This window comes from Pinus tabuliformis, chromosome 9 (assembly GCF_031772625.1).
Source record: "Pinus tabuliformis cultivar Carrire ecotype Pingquan chromosome 9, CPIR1, whole genome shotgun sequence".
NCBI classification, from domain to species: Eukaryota; Viridiplantae; Streptophyta; class Pinopsida; order Pinales; family Pinaceae; genus Pinus; species Pinus tabuliformis.
The window spans coordinates 1,858,822,836-1,858,844,898 of record NC_142307.1 but is presented as its reverse complement, the minus strand read 5'-3'; the positions used below and the strand labels follow the sequence as shown (position 1 = coordinate 1,858,844,898).

General features: G+C 33.2%; 1 protein-coding gene and 1 pseudogene across 1 annotated transcript; one reads left to right on the top strand and one right to left on the bottom strand.

Moving 5' to 3' along the window:
• LOC149156287 (importin subunit alpha-1a-like) overlaps positions 1-1,352 on the top strand; it is a 62,756-nt pseudogene extending 61,404 nt beyond the window's left edge.
• A 9,200-nt stretch (positions 1,353-10,552) lies between these two features.
• Positions 10,553-13,167, bottom strand: LOC149156286 (GDSL esterase/lipase At5g45960-like). Its single transcript, XM_089444710.1, has 4 exons — positions 13,002-13,167; positions 12,626-12,763; positions 12,309-12,541; positions 10,553-10,624 (listed from the first exon to the last, which is right to left on the bottom strand). Exons 1-4 carry the CDS (start codon positions 13,165-13,167, stop codon positions 10,553-10,555), a joined length of 609 nt encoding a protein of 202 aa, XP_089300836.1.
• Between the last annotated feature and the right edge of the window lie 8,896 nt (positions 13,168-22,063).

The following is a 22,063-nucleotide window of genomic DNA, read 5'->3' as shown; positions in this document are numbered from 1 at the left end:
CTAAAAAGTTTGTACCTAGAGGAATATATACCACTATATCGTGGCATCTATGACCTTATTTGACAGTTTTGTTTCCTTTCTTGATTACTTTTATTTTTCTTTCTATTTTTGCAGTTGGAGAGTCTTCTTTCTATGGTTGCAAGAATATGGTTTGATGAACCTAACCTCCAACTTGAAGAAACAATCCATTTCTAAAAGTTGCTTTTAATTGATATTTACATCAAATCTTATGTATTAATTGTCAATGAACTGTCATTTTGTTTGTGTCTATTTTGTTCATCAGGTAGCTCACCTTTTGTTTTGTTCTTTTGACAGAGTGTACACCTCCTATACAAAAAGTTATTTATGAAAGCATTATTCCTTGCCTTGTTGAAGTACAAGCGAGACATGATTTTCCACAACTACAGGTGAAGGCCCTAATTGTTTTTCTATACATGATAGAAAGGAGCAATGTACTTGACCAATTATTTCATGAGACAGTTGAGAAATTCTTTTTTATTTCTCCTATAGGAAATAATGTTTCGGTGGTATGAAAGTGGATTTGTAGTTTTTTTCCTTCTTGATTATAGTTTGAAGTAGCATAGGCCTTCACAAACATATATTTAGGAACATCATAGCATACACGAGTTGTCATTGACTATGGAGCTATGCCAATATTTCTACAACTACTAGGTTCGCCAAGTAATTATGTTTGTCAGCATGTTAGACAACTCTTTTTTAATCTTTGTTTACTTTGTTTATGATACAAAGTTTTTATCTAATATTTATGTTCTACAGTAGAGCATTTTTCCAAGAAATTTAGTCCATGTTTTCGTCTCTACATTTGGGCCTATAATTCCATTTTTGTTTAATATCTTGTCCTTTTACATTAATAGGTTGTTCGGGCATTGGGAAATTTGACCAGTGACTCTCCCAAATGCATATATATAGTTCTCATCCATGTTGTCATAGTGCCACTCCTTGCCCAACTGAATGAGCACCCTAAGACTTCTATGTTGAAAAATGACACTTGTATCTTGTTTAATTTATGTCAAGGAAAGACACAAGATGCATTCGACTAGGTAGGAAATTTTTACTGTTGATTTTTTAAATAGTTTTTATTTTCTATTTCTATGAATTTGTCATCCTTGTCCATAGAAATACATTCTACAGGGCTAAAATTTTCATAAATCATTTTCTTCCCGACAAAGCCAACATTACTAGCACTTGAATATCTGATTCATTTGAATGATGAACAAGTCTTAACAAATTATTGTTTGGCTTTGTCTTATATTTCTGACCGAACATATGATAATATTCACACTGCGATTGAGGCTATTGTTTATCGAAGAATGATTGAGATTCTACAATAAGCATAAATAGTCAAAAGTTGATGAACAATTTTGAATTTCTACCTATTGTTAATGTTGTAGAGAGATTTATTTTACGTTGGACATTAATGTTATGGTTAAGAATGTGTTCTATTATTTTTAGATTTGTGTCTTTACATAAACATTACAGGTTTTCCATTGCTATTATTTTTCTATAAGGAACTTGAAAATTTCAATTCTACATCTTTTGCGTCTAGATCCATCCATCTCCATCTATTCTTATCCCTACACTTTGCCCTCTCAAAAATACTGTAATTGGAGATGAATGCTTATGTTTTATTTGTTAAATTATGTTCACAAGTAGGCACATCCCTGCCTCTTAGCACTATTGACCCATAATCATAAGAAAGGTATCAAGAAGGAAGCATCTTGAACCATCTGAAACATAAATGCAGAAGACAAATATCAAATACATGTTCCTTACCTACTGCTTTATAGTTAAAAAAAACATTTCATTGAATATATTATTACTTATAAGATGTTGTCTAAGTTCATGTATCCTGATTTTGCATTGGTTTACAGAATGTGATCAATGTATACATCATTCCTAATCTTGTACAATTGTTGCAAACTATTGAGTTTGATAGCAAGAAAGGAACAACATGGACTATATCTAATGCTACTTTTTTTGGTACACATGATCAAATCAAATATGTCTTTAATGAATATATATTATCAACACAAACATTGCTAAAATGAGTTATCTAACAAAGAGGTCAACTTACAAGATGAGATATAATGGGATGTGTTTGATGATAACAACCAGTGTGATGTAGATATTCAAGAACTTGTGTCAATTGATGCAATCAGACAAAATAATGATTCTTGATTTTGTTTACAAATATATTTTGAATCAGGAATGCATTAAGCCTTTATGTGATATTCAAGTGTGTCCAAACACAATAATTGTAGCTCATGGATGTATCCAACAAATAACACATTAGTACTTCTCGAAGGATTTGGTGGTGATCCCCTTAGAATTTCATTCACTGCAAGTTATATTTACAAATTCTGCACTCATATGTCTCAATAACAAAACACATTGGCATTGCTAGTTTCGGCTCCAATGCTCCTCCGGGGAACACATATCATTGATAACCTTCGCAAACTTCCAAAAGCCAAGTGGGTTTTGTGAAATTTCCATTAAGGTCTCTTACCACATAGTGAATTCAAATTCCATTGTAGAGAAGGTACATGTTTAAAGTTATTTACATGAGGTAATCATTTGTTACATGATCTTGATTTCAAGGAGAAAACTTCAGGTCTGCTAACTCAGTTTTTTTTTGGGCAGCCATGCCTTGGAAAGGAAGCATGTTCCATCTTCATTCCTAAAGATGCGTTTGGAAGAATATGTGATGAAAATCTCAACTCTTTGGGAGTTGGGACAATCTGTAAATATTGATCAAACACTACTTCCAACCAAAATAGTACTACTCCTCGGCAAATGCTCAATATTAATAATGAAATTTATGAGAAATAAGTAGAAATTCTTGAAAATTATTGGTTAGAAGATGATGATGGCCATAAGATACCTGCCAGTAGAGAAGTTGTTGAACCAACATTCAATTTTGGCACAAATCAACCAATGGTTCTTGGTGGATTCACCTTTGGTTGAAAAGGTATAATTATGTTTTATAGCTATAAAAATTGGTTCAATTGTTGGTTTTGTTTTCAGTATTACATTGCTTTAACATATATAACACTACATAATTTCAATAATTTTAGCTATTGCAATCGAGAAACTAATTACTACGATTTAAAGTAGTTGCGAAAACTACTAGAGCTTTATTTTCTACTAGAGTATTTGGGGTACTGAATTTTCCTTTTGCACTATTTGTATAAATTTCAAATCATTTTTTGATATAGTTATATATGTTCATTTTCATTATTGAGTTGTCTCTTGTAGATATTTGTATCAAGGAATTCTAGTTGTTTTGGAACTTCCTGAAAAAACCATCCAATGCTTTCATCATAGCAAAATAATCCTTGTGTTGCAATTATATCAACAAGGTTCAATACGGTTCACACAACTCAATGTTATATCATACAGTTTTTCCTAACGCAATCCCAACTTCTTTGATTTCAGCCATCTTCTTGGCTATTGGGGAAATACATGCGGCATTTTGTGTCTGCATATTCTGCAACTAACATATATGATTACATGTACTTGTTTTGCAAAATTTGCATAAATGTTATCCACTACTTGCACTAAAGAAGCTACATCGAGTTTCACATTTCCTTGCTTATTAATGGAATTGATTTGTGCACAATCCAATCCTGCTTAGTAATCAACTATCTATCTTTCATTTATTACTATTTTATGTCAATTATTCCTATTTTTTCCTATTATGAAAATTTTTCTTTGTGGGCATTGGTGGCAGCAATTAAATACTTAATACATGGATCCATTAATTTTAAATGTAGAAATTTTGTGATAAAAACTACATGGATCCTAGTTGTATGTGCTTCCCTTCAATAATTCCTTCATTTTCTTATCTATGTTTGCCTTAAGGACAATTAAGTGCTCAATACATGGATCCATAAAGTTTTAATCCAGTGATCATTGTTATAGATGCTCATCTTGAATAATTCATTTATTTGAATAATACATTTATTTCCAATTTGACGTGACTTTTTTTTTTGGAATAGTGTACAATGTCATTGTATTTAAAAAGTAAATATACACAAAATTCATTTATACAAAAATACAGTGACATGCCACCATGTGGCTCTTGTCTTGATAGAGACAAATTTTAAGACAATAATGTAAGAGACTACCATAAAGACAATATTTAAGATTATACAAAAGTGTTTTTTGTTTGAAGTTATGACAATTTACCTAAAAATTGTCTTAAATATTGTTTTAAAATCTCCTTAAAATTGTCTCGAATATTATCTTAAAACCCATGTATGTTATAGTAATACAATAATTACAGTAATTAAATTTAGAACCAAAAAATAAATACAATTTAAATAATAAAACACCCTCTCCCCGAAAATATAGTGATTAAATTCGAAGCAACCTAGAGAAGTTTTCTTTGGAAAAAAACACCTTGTTAGACTAAACCCAATTTTAAACCTCAACAGAAATCAACTTTTTCCATTTCGGAAGACTGTTTTACGTTGGTACCCATAGTGAGCTTGAATTTATCCAACTTTTTTGGGAGTTCATTCTCATAGATTGGCATGTCAACTCACTGGCCTTTATATCACATGGACCTCATTATGGTGTTGTCCAATTCTCCCAACACACATTTTCTCTGTGTTTGGCCATTATGGACAATTAATTGGGAAATAAAACTCAATTAGCGAAGTTCTCTCCCTGCAATATCTTAGAATAGATCTCACAGACCCATTGTTGTGGAATTATTCTACGGAAGATCATATATTGGATTGTTATTTCTCCCTTGATACAAATACTAGATCGTAATGAGAAAATTTGTAAATGTATATTCAGAAATTCCCCCGATTACAATTATATAGTACCTAATAGTAATGCGGAGCTAATTACACAGTGATTCTTTTCTGACTTCCACTTTTATTGGACTGGATTCTTATCTCGTATTGACTTATCACAATTTGTCTTTTTTCATGAATTGCTCACAGTTGTATTACTCGAAAAGACTCAAATAAACCTTTGAGAACATGTCTTTTTTCAGGATATTAATCACAAACGACGCCACTCACTGTTCAGACGATGTTGATCACTGTTCAGTAGCCAACATAGTTGGCTAGAGTCAGTAGATAATAAATATCATTCGGGGTAGTTATTGTTCGCCTGTAGCTGAAGATGTGTATAAATTTCAATGTTTAGTAATGAAAGGAGCAAGATTTGAGTGTTGATTGTGTTCTCTAATATGGTATCAGAGCGAGAGTGTGAGGGCTTGCTAGTGTAGAGGTTGCAATAGTGAAGAAGTGTGAAGTCTGATTGAGATTTGAGGGTTGCAGAAGTGAGGTTGTCATTGTTGTGAAAGTTGCATCAAAAGTGTGGTGAAGGCTTTGTTATGTGCTTTTCTGTTGTTGAGGGCATGATTCCTGAGGTGGATACTATTGTGTGAAAGAGCTTTGTGGAGAGAGTCTACTGTGCAAAGCGTGATTCTTGAGGTGGGTATTGATGTGTGGTAGAAGTGTAGTTACTTGTAATTTTTTTGTAGTTGTTCTGCTTAAACCTGAAGTAGTTGTGTTCTAGTTTGACAACATTGGGCCTTCTATGGTTATGGCAGTAATTCGTTGGAGCATTGTGCCTTCCGTTGTTTTACTTTAAAAATTTGGTGTCTTTTTTTTTAATGTGAAGATATTCATAAGGAGTGATAAGGTTTTTAAGTATTTGTCTCTTTTATTTAAAGTGGTGAAAGGTCTTTTAAAAAAAAGGAGTGTTGGTGAAAACTTTTAATAGTGAAAAGGAGTTAGTAAAGATTTTTATGGTGCATGTCTCACGAAAGTTTTTTGAGATTTGGTGAATTTGGGCACATTTGGCTTTAGATCTGGTGGATTTGATTGCATTTTGGTGATTGAAGAAAGATTTTTTTTGTTATCATGCCAAATTTGTTAGCTGATACTTATTTGAATGAATCCACGAAACTTGATGGAGTAAATTATGTGAATTGGAAATTCAAGTTGCTTACTATTTTAGAAGGTTATAGTTTGTGGTCGATTGTGAGTGGGGATGAGCCTAAACCCACTTTTTTAGTTTCTATTCCATATTGGGAGAAAAGGGAGACAAAATCAAAGGGTGTTGTTGTGTATGTCCGTAAAGGAGAACATTCTTCCTCACATCAGAGATTGAAAACATCAAAGGAAACATGGGATGTGTTGAAGGCTTTGCATAAAACAACAAATACAAACCAGATCTTGTTTTGAAGACTAAGCTTTTATCTCTAAAAAATGGAAGAAAATGAAAATATAAGCAATTTCATATCTTGTGTCAAATATTTAAGTGATAAGTTAGGAGATATTGGTGAAAATGTGTCTAATACTAACTTAGTCACCATCACATTAAATCGCTTAGTCCAAGATTATCAAAATTTTGTTTCAAGTCTTTCAGCTAGATTGAAGCCCCCTACATTTGATGAATTGACAAGAATTATTCTACAAGAGGTGGAGAGGATGAAGAGCTTTAATTTGGGCTCGAGTTGTTCAGATTTGGCATTGGTAGCCAAGGGTACACATCCATACAGAGGGATGCCATGGGACAAGAACAGAGGAGGCAAGTTTCAAGAAAAACAGAAAGGTATGACATAATCTAAATTTCCAATCCATGATAAGAGAAATGATGATTGTTATTATTGTGGAAAACTTGGGCATCATTCTAAATATTCCTATAAAAGGAAATATAATGGGTCTAGGCAAAGCAACAAAAGGCACAATGGAAATTTTGTGGACAAAAGCACCTCAATCAATGACGGATTTAAAAATTTTAAATTTTTTGTCTCTGATGGTGCATTGTTTGTGGAAAACGATGATGTGAATGTTTGGTTCATTGATTTTGGTGCATCACTCCATATGTCTTGTAATAAGGAGTGCTTTGATGAATATTATGAAAAAATTGATGGAACATATGTTTATCTAAGAGATAACAGATCACTTAAAGTTCAAGGTTATGGAGTAATAGGTGTGAATTTTCCTAATCGACAAGAGAGACAAATCCATAATGTGATGTATGTTCCTGGTATCAAAAAGAATTTCATTTATGTTTCTACTATTGCTGACCAAGACTTGAATGAAGAATTTGTTAAATCACAGTGTGTAGTGAAAGACATTCAAGATCACTACAAGGTTATTGCCACAAATACCAGAGTTGGAGGCTTGTATATGTTGGATGTGACCACGAAAAGTCATCAAGTGTTGGAATCTACAACAATATCAACAATAGAGTTATGGAATGAAAGGTATGGACATCTAATTCACAATGATTTAATATTGCTTCAAAGGAAAACAATGGTTGAAGGTCTTCATGTATTGAATAATGATCATGTTGAACGTGAATCATGTGTACTTGACAAGCAACATAGGGAGGAATTTCCTATACATGGAGGAAAAAGGAAAAAGGAAATACTTAAACTAATTCATACTTATGTATGTGGGCCTATGCAAACTAGATATATTGGTGGAGCATGATATTTTCTTATTTTTGTGGATGATAGATCTACGTATACATGGGTTTATTTAATAAGAAAGAAGAGTGATGTTTTTTAGTACTTTAAAGAGTTTAAGAGTACGATGCAAAAACAAACTGGTAATTGCATCAAAATTCTGAGATCTAATTAGGGGGAGAATATAAATCAAGAGAATTTAATCAATATTATAAAAACAATGGGATTCTACAGAAATTTATAGTGCCACATACACCTCAGCAAAATGGAGTTGCTGAGAGGAAAAACATAACACTAGTTGAATGTGCACGTAGTATAGGTAAAAACATTTCTAATGGTTTTTGGGTTGAGGCTATTAAAACTGTTGTTTATTTGAAAAATAGGAGTCCAACCAAAAGTTTAGAGCTTAAAACACTTTTTTAAGCATTTTATGGATACAAATCAAAAGTGAGTCATTTAAGAGTTTTTGGTTGCAAGGCATTTGCTCATATTCCAAAAGATGAAAGAAGAAAACTTGACGCAATGTCAATTAAGTGCATCTTTATTGGTTATTGTGATGATAAAAAGGCATACAAGTTGTTTGATCGCAATACTCATAGATTTCTTGCAAATAGGGATGTGGTGTTTCATGAGAATGCAAATGAAGGTGATAAAATGAATAATACTCGTGTATGGCATGATATTGATGATTATGTCAAATTAGATACATGTGTTGAACAAGAATAGAAACAAGAATCAGGAACATGTACAAGTTCAAGAGCAAGGAGCATCAAGCAGTCATGACACTCCAAGAAGGGGAGAGGAGACTTCACAAAGCAGAAAGAAAGATGAAAGAAGTAAAACTCCAAGAAGGTCATCACGTCAGAGTCAAGTACCTATAAGTTATAAAGATTATGTATTAATATCTCTTGTTATGAATATTGTAAAACCTTCAAGCTATGAGGAAGCTAAATAATATGAAGAATGGAGAGATGCAATGAATGAAGAATATAACTCTATAATGAAGAATGACACATGGGAATTAACAGAATTGCCTAAAAACAAAGTTCCCATAGGATGCAAATGGCTGTATAAATCCAAGATTAATGTTGATGGAAGTATTGATAATAATAAAGCTAGATTGGTTGCAAAAGGATATTCACAAAAGGAGGGAATTGGTTATAAAGATACTTTTGCACCTGTATCTGAGTTGAACACAATTAGAATCATGATTGCATTAGCTACAAAATATAATTAGAAAATGCATCTGCTAGATCTCAAATCTGCATTTTTGAATGGTTAGTTAAAAGAAGAAGTTTATTTGGTTCAGCCTGAAGGGTTTGTAAAACAAGGACATAAGCATCTGGTTTGCATGTTAAAGAAAGCTTTATATGGTTTGAAACAAGCACCAAGATCTTGGTATGTGAAAATTGATTCTTTCTTTTATGAGAAGCAAAAATTATCCTAACTTGTACATCAAGGAAGATGAAGGTGGGAATGTTGCTTTGATATTTGTATATGTTGATGATCTTATCATAATAGGGAATGCATGCAAGTTGATTGAAGAAATTAAAATTCAATTGTCACATGTATTTGTGATGGAGGATCTTGGTGAATCGCATTACTGTTTAGGTCTTGAAGTTTGGAGGGAATTTGGTAAGACACTAATCACACAAAGAAAATATACAAGGGAAATCCTTAAATGGTTCAAAATGATTGAATGTAAGGCAATATCTACTCCTTTATAACATAATGTCAAATTGTGCAGTGATGATGGAACCAAATAGGTGAATGGAACCTTGTATTGTCAACTAGTCGGAAGTTTGAACTATCTCACCACTACTAGGCCGGATATAGCATATTCTGTCAACATACTTAGTCACTTCATGTCTAAGCCTTGTGAAAGCCACTAGAGAGCAGCTAAGAAAGTCCTTTGATATCTGAAAGTAACAGTTAATTCGGGTATTATGTATATTGATGAATTTGATGTTAAGTTGGGAGGTTATTCTAATTCTGACTTGGCTACAAATCTAGATGACATGAAATCTACTACTCGATACGTGTTCAATATCGGTTGAGTATAAATAATTATGCAATGCTACATGTGAAGCAATATGGCTTAGAAGGATATTTGAAGATGTTGGAGAAACACAACAAGCACTTAAAGTAATTAGATATGATAGTCAAAGCACCATAAAGTTGGCAAACAATCCTTTATATCATGCAAGGAAAAAACACATTGACACACAACATCATTTTGTAAGGGAAAAAGTGCAATCAAAAGAAATTGACTTATCATATTGTAATACAAATGAAAATGTGGCTCACATATTCACCAAGCCTTTTGGAAAGGCTAAATTTGAAATGTGTAGAAGTAAGTTGTGATGTTGTAACCCTAGCTGAGACTTAGACAAGCAAGGCAGTTAACATGTAGGTTGCGATTAAAGGGAGGTGTCAGGGTATTAATCACTAACCACGCCGCTCACTGTTTAGATGACTCCAATCAATGTTAAGTAGTCAACATAGTCGGCTAGAGTCAACAGATAATAAATATCATTGGGCAGAGTTATTGTACGTCTGTAGCTAAAAATGTATATAAATTACAATCTTTAGTAATAAAAGGAGCCAGCTTTGAGTGTTTAGTGTGTTCTCTGACAGTCTTGCGCCAGGATATTGTAAGCTTTGCCCGTTGGATGAAAAGATTCCCAAAATACGTATTTGCATGGATCGCGGCACACCGGAGTCGTGGGTTGCACAGTATACCTGTCTCCAGCAAACCCGTTCCGCAGCAACCTCTCTTTACTACTTCAAAGCCTTCCACACATTTATTCATAAGTTACCAATGGTTAGCAACCTCTGCGTTTCTGCACATAAAAGCGGTTAAACTTATTAAAGCGTGAACGAATCAAAAGGAAAGAGAATATTACCATACCTTCTGGGATTGTTTATGAAGTCCAGCACCTTATCATATACGGTAATATAAGCAAGCTTAAGTCCAGGAGCTGATGGGTACAATGCCTCTAGTAATGATACAGTCTTGTGATTAAACGACATGGCAATGTCATTAAATTCGTCAACGCAAGATTTACTGGTCAAGTTGTGCAGAGTGATTTATGAAGGAAAACAGCCGAAAGGAGGCAGACGGACGAGGGCAAATAAGGTGGCACCTTCCTCGTAAATGGTCTGCCACAAAGATCGTCATTTCCAATTACAATTTTATTAGAATAATCGATAATTCTAATCGACAATAATAGATAACAAGGTATAATCCATCACAACGTTTAAAAGTCATTACAACAAAGTTTATTTCATATAAGGAAGATAATAATCATTTCTTTCCCATCTAACAAAATTTTGACGAAAATTTTGAAATTAAAAATAATAATTAAAGAAAAAACCATCATTTTTAACTGTGCAAAATAAACATAGTCATTCTTTTTAACCACCCAATAAAATTTTATTATTGTCATCAAATATTCTTATAATCAAAAGAAATTGGCTCATTTTTTCTCATAACGATTAAATCATAGCTACCAAATACGCCCGTATCAAAGAAATAAATACCGGCAATTCGATTCGAACATCGAATAATTCGATGAAAATTCGATTCGGTTCATAGTAACTTAGCTTGGATAACAGAGAATTCACTATTTATAGTTTATTGTAAGGATTTGTTAATATGTCTCTCACATAATAGTAAGTTCAGTGATCTTTGTTAATTTGTGTTTTTGAGAATAGTAAAGTAGTAATCCTTAATCATAAAATAGATAGGTGCCTTATTGCAGTAAGAAATGAAAAGGCCACAAGATTGTAGTAGGAAATGGAAACAAATTTTGAGTAGAGAAAATTTCCTTTTTTAAATTGAGTATTGCTTTAAAGGGTTTAGATAATAAAAGAAAGAAGCAAAATTTTGAAAGTAAATTTTATAATAATTAATTGATTTTCTAAATATAATATATTTATATTAAGAGAAATGTTATAAACATATTTTTGGATGATTAATTTTTAAATATGTATTAATTATAAAAGATTTTAGATAAAATTAAAGAAAAATAGTTCTGAGTTTAGAATATTTAATTTTTAAATAAATATTAATCATAAAATATTTTTAAATAAGATTTGAACTTAAGTTTTGAATTTTGAAACGAAGAGAGATCTTGGAGCTAAGACAAATGCGGTTATAGTTTTAGTAAGTAAACTCTAATTTTAAAATTGTCTACATTGATTAAAATTATTAAAAATTATTTAAATTTCAAAATGAATGGGGAAAAATTGAACGCATTGTTGTTACAAGAAAAAGATATGGGGAAAAATTGAACGCATTGTTGTTACAAGAAAAAGAGTATATATATTTAAATGTTTAGGATATATACTTTCGAATTTTTTCTGAATTGAAATTTTTCCAATCGAATTTTTATCTTATCGTATCGTATCGAATCCGAATCCGAATTCGAATTGGAACTTGGTAACTATGGATTAAACCATGTAATTGTCAATTTGTTGAAAACAATTCAACCAATTCCTTATAATGCTTCATATACTATAATATTCATTACAACAAGGTTTGAAATTCATTACAACAAAGTCTGAAGTCATTACAACAAAATTTATCTGAATAACAATCATTTTATTTTGAACTCCCATCCTTCCTTTTACCACCCAATAAAATTCTGTTATCTTCATCCAATATTCTTATAATCAAAAGAAATTTGCCAACTTACCATTTTTTTCTCCTAACAATTCAACCATGTAATTGTCAATTTGGGAAAAACAATTCAACCAATTCCTTATAATGCTTCATATACTAAAATATTGATAAATCAGGAAGCATGAAACGTCACTCTCAACGCAGAGACCATATGATTACCCTCATAAATTCCGAGAGAGAGCGGAGAAGAAGATCTTGGAACTCGGTAACAGTATACTGTGCACGAGTAAGGGGATTGAGAAAATAAATATTGACAAAATCATTGGTACCCGCAATTATCGTAAACAAGGCTCCGATATTTTCTTGCTGGAATTCTCCGCGCCTACCATATTCACAATTTGCTTTCGATAAAGCTTCAATTTCTCCAGCTGCTGCCTCACAGTTAGAACATTCTGCACGAAATCAAGCACAAATTATATCTGGGCTACGAAACGCCTTTCTAAATATCTAAATCCCTATATCCTCAATACCATCACGTGTAAACAGTGTACTAACAACAGAGAATGAGGTAGAATCATCGTATCCAGAAGCAGAAGAAGCAAGGCTGGCGCCTTTAAGAATCCGTGGCCCTCGGAATTCAGGTTCCAAATATGCGGGAACTGTATCAGGTAGGCCTAACAATCCAGCTTTATACAATTGGAAAAGCTAAACATGAATATTATTTCCCAGGGATGATAACAATACTATAATTTGAAAACTTAGACATAAGCGTTGCTACTCAAGAATAACAACTATATTAGAATTGTGTTTATTTAACTGTTAGTTTCTAAATCGATCTCTGCAAACCAAGCGACGATATGTTTTCATTCTACTTCACTATGTAAAGAAAAAAGAAAGATGGAGTAGAAGTACAAATTATATCTGTCACTAATTTTCCATCCGTAAATCGACCAGTTGGTTTTCTGCCGACGAAATCTCTGCCATAGGGACGAAAGTTGGCCTTCACAATCGTTGCAAACCCATTGTTATTACCAGGATCTACAGTGGAATCTCCAAATACGTACAGAGTTGTGGCCATAGGCTTTGCGTACGTTAACTTTGGTTCACAGAATGCCAAGACAATAGAGATATGTTACAATACAAACTTTCAGACACCCCTCCATGGTCAATACTTTGCCTGGACTTCTCAGAGATGGTTGGAGAATTAGAGTGGCACGACCACTTTAAATAATAGCTGGCTGATATGCATTATTTACACCATGCTACTTCATCGATCAATGTTGGCCAGGCTGGGTTAATTAAGGTGATGTGAAATCTGTTATAAACCATCATTCGATCCTCCAAAACAGATGGTCACGAATCATTCGATCCTCCTTTCTTCTATTAAACTACCGTCAATGTCCATATTGACTATGTTGGCAGTCGCAGTTGTGAATTTTCGTGGCAAAAAACATAGGAACAACGGGCAGTAAAGGAGGAAACAAAGTGGGTTGTGTTTATAAAGATTAACAATTATTTTTTTATATTATTCCTCAGGGATTACGTAGGTTTACATGCAGTGTTGGGCGACTTCATTTGTGGTTTGCAAGTTCAGTGTCATATGCCATGTACAAGAGTTTAATCACTATTATCAAATTTCGTGAGAATTTAAAATTATCAAAACGAAATTTAAAATTATCAAAATTGAAGGGGATAATAAAAGGACATTATTATTTCACATATTTTTATAATTTTTGATTCAAATTTTAAATATATATGTCTATCCCCATCATCAAATAAATAAATTACTCTCGCTTATTTTTATAATTTTTTATTCAACTTTTAAATATAGGTCTATTCCCATAATCAAATAAATAAATTATTCATAGCAACATTATTTTGGAGAAAAAATAATATAATTTACTAAAATTAAAAATAAATGATATATATATATATATATATATATATATATATATATATATATATATATATATATATATATATATATAAAACAATTTAGATAGTTTAAATTAAGTATATCAATTTTGAAATAGAAAAAAGTAATAGAAAGTATACATTAAGTATTGGTGGTTTTGATAATGCATTATATCGGGGGATACTCACAAGAGTAAATACATATTAACTTTTTAGTCAAGCAAGTAATCTAATCATAAAAATAAAATGTTAAACTTAATTGAATTATTTAAAAATTATAATTATTTTTAGAATAATATTTATAAGTTATAATGTATATAATATTTATAAAATTTATTATTATATATTTTTTCTAGTTCAATTATTTATTTGTTTTTTAATATTAAAGATAACTCTATAATTTTAAGAGCAATTCAATTTGTGATGAAAATAATATAAAATTTGAAAATTTTAAGAAATCAAAAGTTCATTGTAAACAAGTTACGATCTATTTATAAAAAAGGTAAAGTAAAAATACCTAAACAACTAAAGATTTAGCAATTACGAAAACTGAGATTTAAACTGAGATTTACTACTGTTGAATTCCTCTCGGATTCAAAAAATAATAATATCTGTGAAAAAACAACTACCATATAACCTTCCATCCACAAAGCATCACTTGTCTATTATAATAAAAATGTATGTAAAAACAAGTAGCCATATTTTCTACGTGGTAGTTGTGTGTTATTGGCGATCCCACATAGTACATAGGTAAACCGAGCGTATTTATATAGGGAGACAGATGGTATTTTCCTATATAAAGCTTTCATAAATGATGGACGTAAGTTTGAACATGGCGTTGCGCTGACTAAACTTTTCGTCGTTTGCTCTGCTGACTCTCAACTAAATAAACTTATACTTCAAACGGTGGGTTAAGTTTGAAAATGACTCAAACTTCAACGCCACAATTTTTCCGTAACTCGTTCCTGCCTTCGACTCACGCAATAGCGTAAGGAGTTGTCTATAATGCGACTTTTTGAGATTCCGGTGACGGAATCCGGCGGAAGAAATTGAGATGAAATCATGATTTGTTGCAGGTAAAATGGTTTTTTAACTGCATATTCGGATTCAGCACCCTGAAAAACCCCTGGGACGGTTTTCAATAAATTACTGCCGGATTTTCACCGGAAAAAATCGCCGGAAAGGCTTTCAAAAAGTCGCGTTAAAGACTACGTCATAGCGTAATGTACAGTGCTACATGCACGCATGCCATGCCATGTGTGATGGCGAAATGTAGTTTAAAGGTTCCAAAGAGTTACTTGTACAATATAATTATTATAATTAATTATTAGAATAGGGTTGTTATATATATTAGTACAGTTATTAATTATAATTAATTATTAGAATACGGTTGTCAGATATATTAGTATAATTATATTTATTAATGTAATTGATATATTTAGATAGGTGTATATTAAAGTATACTTACAACTAGATTAGTAAATGTGGTTGATAAATTTCATAAGTTTATATTAAAGGCATTAATAATTATTTGGTATATAATGTAAAAGTAGTTATTAAAAATTAAATATTTGTAATTGTTAATAATGATATAAATGATATTGACGTTACTTATTAATATTTGTTTTTAATAAATTAATAAACTAAAACTAACCATTTAATATAGCCGTTACTTAATAATATTTGTTTTTAATATATTAATAAATTAATTCGAGTACATCTCTCGCATTGGCAAATCCATGAATCTGGGCAAAAGTAAATTCTACTGACCATTTAGTACCAATTCCTCTCGCCCCTAACAGGTTAGCATGAGCCATTCCGGTGATGGCCAAGTCGGGTTGTAGCTCGCGCATACGTCGTATCTGATTCGAATTGTCTTGTTTCTCTACAATTCGTGGTATGGGCATACACATTCTTATACATGTATTTTGTAATAGCGCTAATTCAACAGCTTGATACCGTTTATCCATATATGGAATACCAATTTCATAAACGATCATACCACATCTGATCATAATTTAAATATTATTGTTCAATTATAGTCGTTACTTGAAATTTTTTTGTCTCTACATTGCTCTCTATTTAAGTTTTAAAGCCTTTGCCATGGTCTGTTCAATTATAGTCGTTACTTGAAATTTTTTTGTCTCTACATTGCTCTCTATTTAAGTTTTAAAGCATTTGCCATCGTCTGCCTCTTCATCTGGTCGTCATGATGAACCACACTTGTTGGTTCGAAATGTGTCGGCCAAATTTTTTTTTATGTGATTTCTATCGAAAGACTTTTCTTAATTCATTATGGATCACAAAATATTATACTATATGTTAATATAATACTATGTTTTTATATAATATTATATTAATAGTTATATTTCAAAGTATAACATTAACCTAATATTCTAAACCAAGGGATTAATAAACCCAAGGAATCTGTATTATAAACCCAATGGTTTATAAACCCTATAGATTTAAATTAGACCCAAGGATTACTATTATAAGTCTTTTGAATAATATTATACCCTAGGAATATGAACCCTTAGGATAATAAACCAAACATATTGATATCATAAATGAAATAAACCAATGGATTATAAACCCATGGGAATAATATTAAACACAAGGAATTCATGTTATAAACTAAAGGGATATAAACCCTAAAATAAACATTAAACACTAAGATTAATATTATAAACCTTAGGATTAATATTAAATCCTAGGAACATAAACCATAAGCTTAATAAACTTAATGGATTAATACTAAACACTAAGATTAATATTATAAACCATATGATTAATATTAAACCCAAGAGGTTAATAAACACATTAGATTAATATTAAAAACACAAGGGATTATAAACCCAAGGGAATAACATTAGACCCTAGGAGTAGTATTCAACCTTAGGAATATAAATTGTATGACTAATATTATAAATCTTAGGTTTAATACTAAAACCCATGGGAATAACATTAGGCCCTAGGATTAACATTAAACTGTTAAACACACATGGAAAGCAAAGATAATATGAAAGATAAATCATGTAGTACTTTTTATTAACAAGAGATATACATTTATAGTACAACATATGACTCTTGGGTTTCAGATCCCAAGGTCTCTTGGACTGCTTTGGTCTATTCGGCTTCCACACTAACCCATTTAGGATTAGGTGTCCAACATTCCCCCCCTAAATCTGAAGGGTTATGTATGAGTCCAAGAAGAGAGTTGTAATACAAAATGTGCAAAAAATGCATGGCAGCACTAGGCTGAATGTGCTCTATGAAATGTTGGTAAAAAGGGCGGTGGTTTAAGGATGACCACCAACACTAGAATGCTTAGTGCAGTTCCCGGAACTCTTCCAAAACTGGCAAGAAACTGAAGTTTTTTGCTAGAGGAAGTGATCCTATTGTTTTAAAGAGGGAAACCTTCAACCATAAAAGGGAGGTCTCACCCCACATAAAAGGTAAAACTTCAACCTGAAAAGGGAAGTCTCAACCTGTGATGGTTTAAGGATAACCAACAACTCTGGAATGCTTAATGCAATTCCTGGAACTCTTCCAAAGCTGGCAAGAAGCTGGGGTCTTCTGCTAGAGGAAGTGTTCTCAATTTTGTTCCTGGAACTCTTCCAAAACTGGCAAGAAGCTGAAGTCTTCTGCTAGAGGAAGTGTCCCAGATTGCCAACTGAAGGCATGCTCAGGGGCATCTTTGTCTCTGGCTACAACTCTGAAACTGGTGTGGCAGGTTATGGCTTAGGCTCGCTTGATGTGACTTTGAAGCTTGTGGATGACCATCATTTCCCCCCCTGTCAGGTACAAGGTGAGAAGATGGAGAAAAATCAACTGCAAGACTGTTCAATACTCTGGAACAAGTTCTAACATGTGTTTGGAATATCTTCTTGGCTGTTGATGCCCATTGCCAAGAAGCGATCCATCCAAGATGAATCTTTGTTCTTGCAGGACGTTTATTTCTGAAGCATCTGTGTGAAGAATGGCTGGTTTTATGATAGTGCTTACATGGATGAAGATCAAAACATTGATCTTTCAAATGGCCAACTCGGTCACAGTGTTGGCATTTCACGATCTGTTGTTGTTGTTGTTGCTGCTGTGGAAGAGGGGCAGAGTCTGGAACAGCTGGAGGTGAACTGTCATGAGGAGCAAGTGAACTGTCATGAATGAATCCAGCACTCTGAAACTGAATGGGCTTTGAGTAGTCTGGAATATGAAAGAACAAGTCCTTGTCATATCCAAGACCAGTTTTGTGCTTGTTGTGGACAAGCTGTTCCCAAGGTCTGATGATGGGCTTGGGAAGTGCATACTGAGTTTCTGCATCTGCATATACAACTGCTGCTTTATTTGAATGAATAGTAACATTATTGTCTTGCTGTTTATGGGAGTCTGTTTCATTGTTCTGAACAGAAACAGGTTCAGAATGATGACTCCACTGCTGTAATTCTTCTTGCTGTAGCTGCGTTTCAAGCTGCAAAAAATCAATTTTCTCTTGTGCATATTGTAGACATGTCTGAATTTCTAAGAGAGAGCCTTTGCTGATTTGTAATGTGTCATCAACAGTAGATAATATCAGAGTTTTAAGGAACTGTAATACTTCACTGGTTCTGGCCATTTTTTCTTCAATGTCTAATTTACACCTTAAAAACTGATCACAATTATTACTTTATGCAGAAAAGTAATAGTACACAGCAATATCTTGTATAAACGTGTAGCAAATGAATCAAGGAATCAATATATGTAGACAGACACTATAATGGGTTTTAAATACAATGCCACAATTGGGACAACAACAACTGCAAACTTGCTTGGATCTTTCAAGTACTCCTTCACTTTCAAATCAGCATCAGCAACAAGTTCCCAGAATCCAGGTTCTTTAAAACGGACTAGTAACATGCATCTCACCTTTTTACCCAAATCTAAAACCTCAATAGCTGGCAATTTCAAAACTATACCATTTGCATGCCGAAGCTTATCTTTCATGTGGTTCAAAATCATTCACCATTGATTTCCTACTTTCATTAAAAGCCATCATATATGGAATTATCTCAATAGGAAAATTCATAACTTCTTAAACCCAATGACTCAAATCATTCAGATGCTCATCAACCTAATAAACATCATTCATATATGACCAAAATTCAATGAAACAATGTAACCATGTTTTAATATTCAATTTAACATTATTTTAATGAATGAAAGGCTTGGACTTGTCCTTACTGAATGCACCCTTGATCTTTTAGCAGTGGTACAAATGATCCCCAATAAATCGCAGCCTCCTAAAATGATGAGGAATTCGGTCTTCCACGCATCCGGAACTCCTTTGCTCCTATTGTAATCAGCAATGTCTATATTGTGATTGTTGTTAGTAGCAATGCTAATGCAGCCTGTGCCTTAAAGTTTGTGGTTGAGGTAGTGGCGTTGTTCAAATCCTACTTTGGTGGTGCATTCGATGAAGATGCCATCCTGAATAATTTTGTGCTAATTTACGAGCTTCTTGATGAGATCATGGACTTTGGCTACCCACAAAATCTTTCTCCTGAGATTTTGAAGCTTTACATCACACAAGAAGGGGTTCGGTCTCCTTTCTCATCCAAGCAACCAGACAAACTCGTACCCAATGCTACATTGCAAGTTACAGGTGTTGTCGGTTGGCGGCGGGAAGGCCTAGTTTACAAAAAGAATGAGGTTTTTCTTGATATTGTGGAAAGTGTAAATCTCTTGATTCGAGGCGACGTTCTCATCAATCGCCTCTATCGCGACGATGTCGGTGGCAATATGGTGGATGCATTCAGAACACATATAATGCAAACAAAGGAGCTCGGGACCTGTCCTGTTAGGCAGATAGGTGGATGTTCTTTCCTTTACATGAGAATCAACAACCCTTCAGACAGAGTAGGCAGCGTTCAAAAAGGAGCGCTCCACACATTCAATAATCACACAATACACCAGTGTACCACCGCATGGGAGATAAGAGAAAAGCAGAGGAAGCGTTCAATGTAACACCGCACAGTAAATTCAAGCGTTCATATCACACCTCCGCTGCGCTACCATTCAACACAACATTTAATTATGTCAACTGGAATGTGGGCAACGGAACCAGATACCATGTCTGAGCTTTTAAAAGCAGACAAATTGTGGTCATCAATTTACTTTACACGAGACTTAACTGCATAAACGTGATTCCAAAGATTTTTAAAGCAGAAATCACCGCACAAGAATTTGAAACTGATGGTGTAAGGGCACCAAAAATGGAGTGTGAATGCTGTTATGGTGCGCTGTTCAAATGGGGATCTGTTTTGCTTGCATTTTATTGCTGTCGTTGATCGAACTCCTCAATAAGAGATTAAGAGAATAATCCAATTTCTTTCTCCTGAATAATCCGATTAAGAGAAGGACGAAAACCTGATTTGGAATGCGATGTGGTTATATTCAAGGCACGGAGGAACCAAAACACGAGCGAAGAGGTGCTTATTCCATATTTAAAACATATTGAATACAGTGGGTCTGCAGTTATTATTTGTGCGACAAGTTTCGGAGGTATTCTCAAACTGTTCAACGAAGCATTTACAACCTGGTATCGACATTTGAGCCTGACATTAAGCGAGAAGGATGGAGCCTAGAAGAGGAGTGCCTGCTGATTCAATTGCATGAACAATATGGGAACAAGTGGGCTCATTTTGCAAAGAAACTCCCCGGGCGACCTGAAATACATTTACCAGAGAATGAAGGCCACTCAATCTAATGCAAACATCGATATATCTATCCATTTCATCCACGCCTTCACGCAATACAAGCCATATTCGGATTTCCCCATCGAGGTATACATCAGGTAGCAGTTCAACAAATCATCAATGCTTGCACTGATACACTTTGCTGGAGCTGTATGGCCATCCAAAACCGCTACACACTGATTCAAATGAGAAATTATTCAGAATGCAGGTAATGTCAGACGCAGGTCTGATAAATGGAATATGACAGACCCCACACACTGTAACACAAGCGTCCACGGTTCAAACGTATGTCAGGTTTTAAGCAACAGCAGCACATCATATACAAAACTGGTGTATACCAAAAACCGCAGAGCCCATTCAAAGTATTCAACGCATTCAACTTTGGACGTAACGCACTCAACAGGAGCGGATTCTGGACGTTCATCAAAACGACTCATCATTCAACATGTCAGTGTTTCAAGTACCATTTCAACGCAGATTCATCATACACCACTCAGCATTGTCAGTCATGAACCAGCGCTATTTATGAAGAAATTTAATGTACAGCGCTTCTGAGAATGGACAGATGCGTTATGAGGCAGTGCTGGAATAAGGCAGAGGCAGATTATTTCACATCTGAGCACAGAATAATCAATAAAGGCGCAGGTGCAAAAAATGCCCTTTTTAAACGTTTATGACAATGGGAGATCTGAACAGAGAGAGGGGCAGCAAATTTAAAAATGTTAAACTTAATTGAATTATTTAAAAAACTATAATTATTTTTAGTATAATATTTATAAGTTATAATGTATATAATATTTATAAAATTTATTATTATATATTTTTTCTAGTTCAATTATTTATTTGTGTTTTAATATTAAAGATAACTCTATAATTTTAAGAGCAATTCAATTAGTGATGAAAATAATATAAAATTTGAAAATTTTAAGAAATCTAAAGTTCATTGTAAACAAGTTACGATCTATTTATAAAAAAGCTAAAGTAAAAATACCTAAACAACTAAAGATTTAGCCATTACGAAAACTGAGATTTAAACTGAGATTTACTACTGTTGAATTCCTCTCGGATTCAAAAAATAATAATATCTGTGAAAAAGCAACTACCATATAACCTTCCATCCACAAAAGCATCACTTGTCTATTATAATAAAAATGTCTGTAAAAACAACTAGCCATATTTTCTACGTGGTAGTTGTGTGTTATTGGCGATCCCACATAGTACATAGGTAAACCGAGCGTATTTATATAGGGAGACAGATGGTATTTTCCTATATAAAGCTTTCATAAATGATGGACGTAAGTTTGAACATGGCGTTGCGCTGACTAAACT

Coding starts and splice junctions, on each gene's coding strand:
- LOC149156286 (XM_089444710.1), bottom strand. CDS start 13,167: ATGGCCACAACTCTGTACGTATTTGGAGATTCCACTGTAGATCCTGGT. Junction 12,764..13,001: donor ATTAGTGACAGATATAATTT/GTACTTCTACTC, acceptor CTGGATTGTTAG/GCCTACCTGATACAGTTCCC. Junction 10,625..12,308: donor CTCTCTCGGAATTTATGAGG/GTAATCATATGG, acceptor TCTTTGTGGCAG/ACCATTTACGAGGAAGGTGC.